Consider the following 2,712-nt stretch of genomic DNA (forward strand, 5'->3'; position numbering starts at 1 on the left):
AGGATAAAACAGGCTAACCAGCAATTCTTCATTCAATGGTATTCTTAAATGTCCAATGTTAGTAAAAAATAGATTCATTGGTCCAAGGACAAAAACCTATATAGTAATCTAGACTATCCTTTATCTTATTTTTAAAAGCCAATATAATATATATCAGAATTAGATATTGGAAAGTACATAATACTCTACAAATATTAATTTTAGTTGCTTATTGTTGTTTTAACCCAAAACTATGACTAATAATAAGAATTTGTACAAACAGGTCACTAGCATATCATACTGTTAACATTAAATATTGTGACCTAAAAAATTAATTAACATCTTAGAATTAGTGACATCCCTGGAAGTTCGTTATTAAAACTATTTATGAGAGTACAGACATCATTGAAATTTAAAGGATAAAAGGTCTTATTCTTGGCATGGATATTGTGAAAGTAATTCCAACTAGATAGATATACTAAACTAGATAATTTCCCAAGTTCTTCTTTAAAACATGGGCTTTTCAGTCTAGGCTTCACACTTTTACTTATTTATCCATTTCTCCAGAATATATTCCTACCAGTTCTGCTTTATTTTGGGGCAACAGTCTCATTTTTTAACTAGTTTGTTTCAAATGTTTCCATAATCTCCTGATCACTGAAGGCATTTGAGATTTCAACACCGCTTGAGCAGAAAAAGAAAGTGAAGTACAAGGAAAGAATGCATTGGAAATTGTAAGACTAGACTTCTTAACTAGGTTTAATATAACTGTGCGCCTTTGAGCAACTCACTGGAGACTTCTCTCATTAACTGCAAAATGATGATGTTTGTTTGAGACCATACTAGTCCCTTATGGTCCCTTGCAGCTTTATAATTTTGCAAGTAGTGTGTCAATTTGAAATTTCATGGAATGTAAATGCATTTCTAGATAATGCGTATTTGTGCCATTTTATCATTAAGTAATAAAAATTTAAAGTCTCCACAAGTAGAACATTATCTGATAACAGTTGGGGATCAACAAATGATTGTAGAAGAATGAATAAACATCTTCCTAACACTTTCCTCTTTCAATATGTTTTATGTTTTATAGAAGCAGCGTTATTTAGATACAATTCACCTACTATACAATTCACCAATTTAAAAGTGTAAAATTTAATGTTTTTTTTTAGTATATTCAGAAAATTGTGCATCCATCACTGTGATCAATTTTGGAACATTGCTATCACTTCAAAAAGGAAACCTGTGCTTATAAATAGCCATTCAGCATCACACTCATCAAGCTCCACAGTCTTACGCAACCAATAATTTACTTTCTGTCTATAGAGACTTCCCAATTATGGAGAAATGAAATCATACAATATGTGGTCCTTGGAGGCTGGCTTCTTTGGCTTAGCATAATGCACATTTATATTATAGCATTTGCCGATACTTCATTTCTTTTTATTGCCAAATAATATTCCATTGTATGAATATACCCCATTTTATTTATGTATTCAGTCATCAGTTTATGGATATTTGTATTGTTTATACTTTCATTATGAATAATACTGCTATAAACATTCATATGTAAGATTTTGTGTGGACATAGTATTTTCATTTCTTTTGGATATGTAACAGAAGAGAAATGGTTATATGATAATTCTATTTTAATGGTTCTGAGGCACCATGAGACAGCTTCTCAGAGTAGCTGCACCATTTCACATTCCCCACTGGAATGTATAAGGGTCCAACTTCTCCATATCCTTGCCAACAACCTTTTATTCATTTTCTTATTGATTATAGTCAGCCTAGTGGGTGTGAAGTGATATCTTGGGGTTCTGATTTGCATTTCCCTAATCNGTCAAGCTGAGGATGAATACCATATTATTTCACTTAAAAGTGGAATCTAAAAAAATAAAATGAACAAATAAAACAAAACAGAAATAGATTTACACAGATAGAGAACAAACTGATGACTGCCAGAGTGGAAGGGAGAAGGATAGGTGAAAAAAGTGAAGGGTAATAAAAAGTACAAACTTCCAGTTATAAAATATATCCCAGGGACTTAATGTTAACCATAAAGAATATAGCAATAATATCATAATAATTGTATGGTGACAGATGGTTACTAGGCTTATGGTGATCACTTCCTTAGGTATATAAATGTTGAATAACTATGTTGTACATCTGAAACTAATATAATATTGTAAGTTAACTATACTTTAATTTTTAAAATGCAAGATGCTTAAAACAATTGCTAGCCTTCATAGAGATATATTTATCTTGATTATCACTCTAGGCTTGGATTATTTCTAGCAGATTGGCTTATTTTGAGTAATACAATCAGACATGTTATTTCATGTTGTAAACAGAGTTTTGTAACCCTCTTTACTTAATGTTTAGGTTGCTTGGAATTAAAGGAAGACACTATTGAAAACCTCCTTGCTGCAGCATGCCTTCTTCAGCTTCCTCAAGTAGTAGAAGTATGCTGCCACTTCCTCATGAAGCTTTTGCATCCATCTAACTGCTTAGGAATCCGAGCATTTGCAGATGCTCAAGGATGCATCGAACTAATGAAGGTGGCTCACAGCTACACAATGGTAAGAAAATTTAATATTTTAATAATAGAGACAAAGCTGTATTATCAGAGGCTAAAATAATTACCGTCATTGCATTGAATAGCCTTTTAAAGTTTAACATGAGTTTATATGCTTGATATGTTTTTATTATGGGATACAATCTAATACATTACAC

General features: G+C 31.6%; 1 protein-coding gene across 1 annotated transcript in view; it reads left to right on the forward strand.

The window, feature by feature from the left end:
* LOC109374573 (kelch-like protein 1) overlaps window positions 1-2,618 on the forward strand; it is a 141,304-nt gene extending 138,686 nt beyond the window's left edge. Inside the window, exon 4 of the mRNA XM_019629291.1 lies at window positions 2,362-2,618. Coding sequence (XP_019484836.1) covers window positions 2,362-2,618 — 257 coding nt within the window. The remainder of the gene's footprint in view (window positions 1-2,361) is intronic.
* Window positions 2,619-2,712: the final 94 nt, after the last annotated feature.

Source organism: Hipposideros armiger, unplaced genomic scaffold (genome assembly GCF_001890085.2).
Source record: "Hipposideros armiger isolate ML-2016 unplaced genomic scaffold, ASM189008v1 scaffold_835, whole genome shotgun sequence".
In the NCBI taxonomy this organism is placed as follows: Eukaryota; Metazoa; Chordata; class Mammalia; order Chiroptera; family Hipposideridae; genus Hipposideros; species Hipposideros armiger.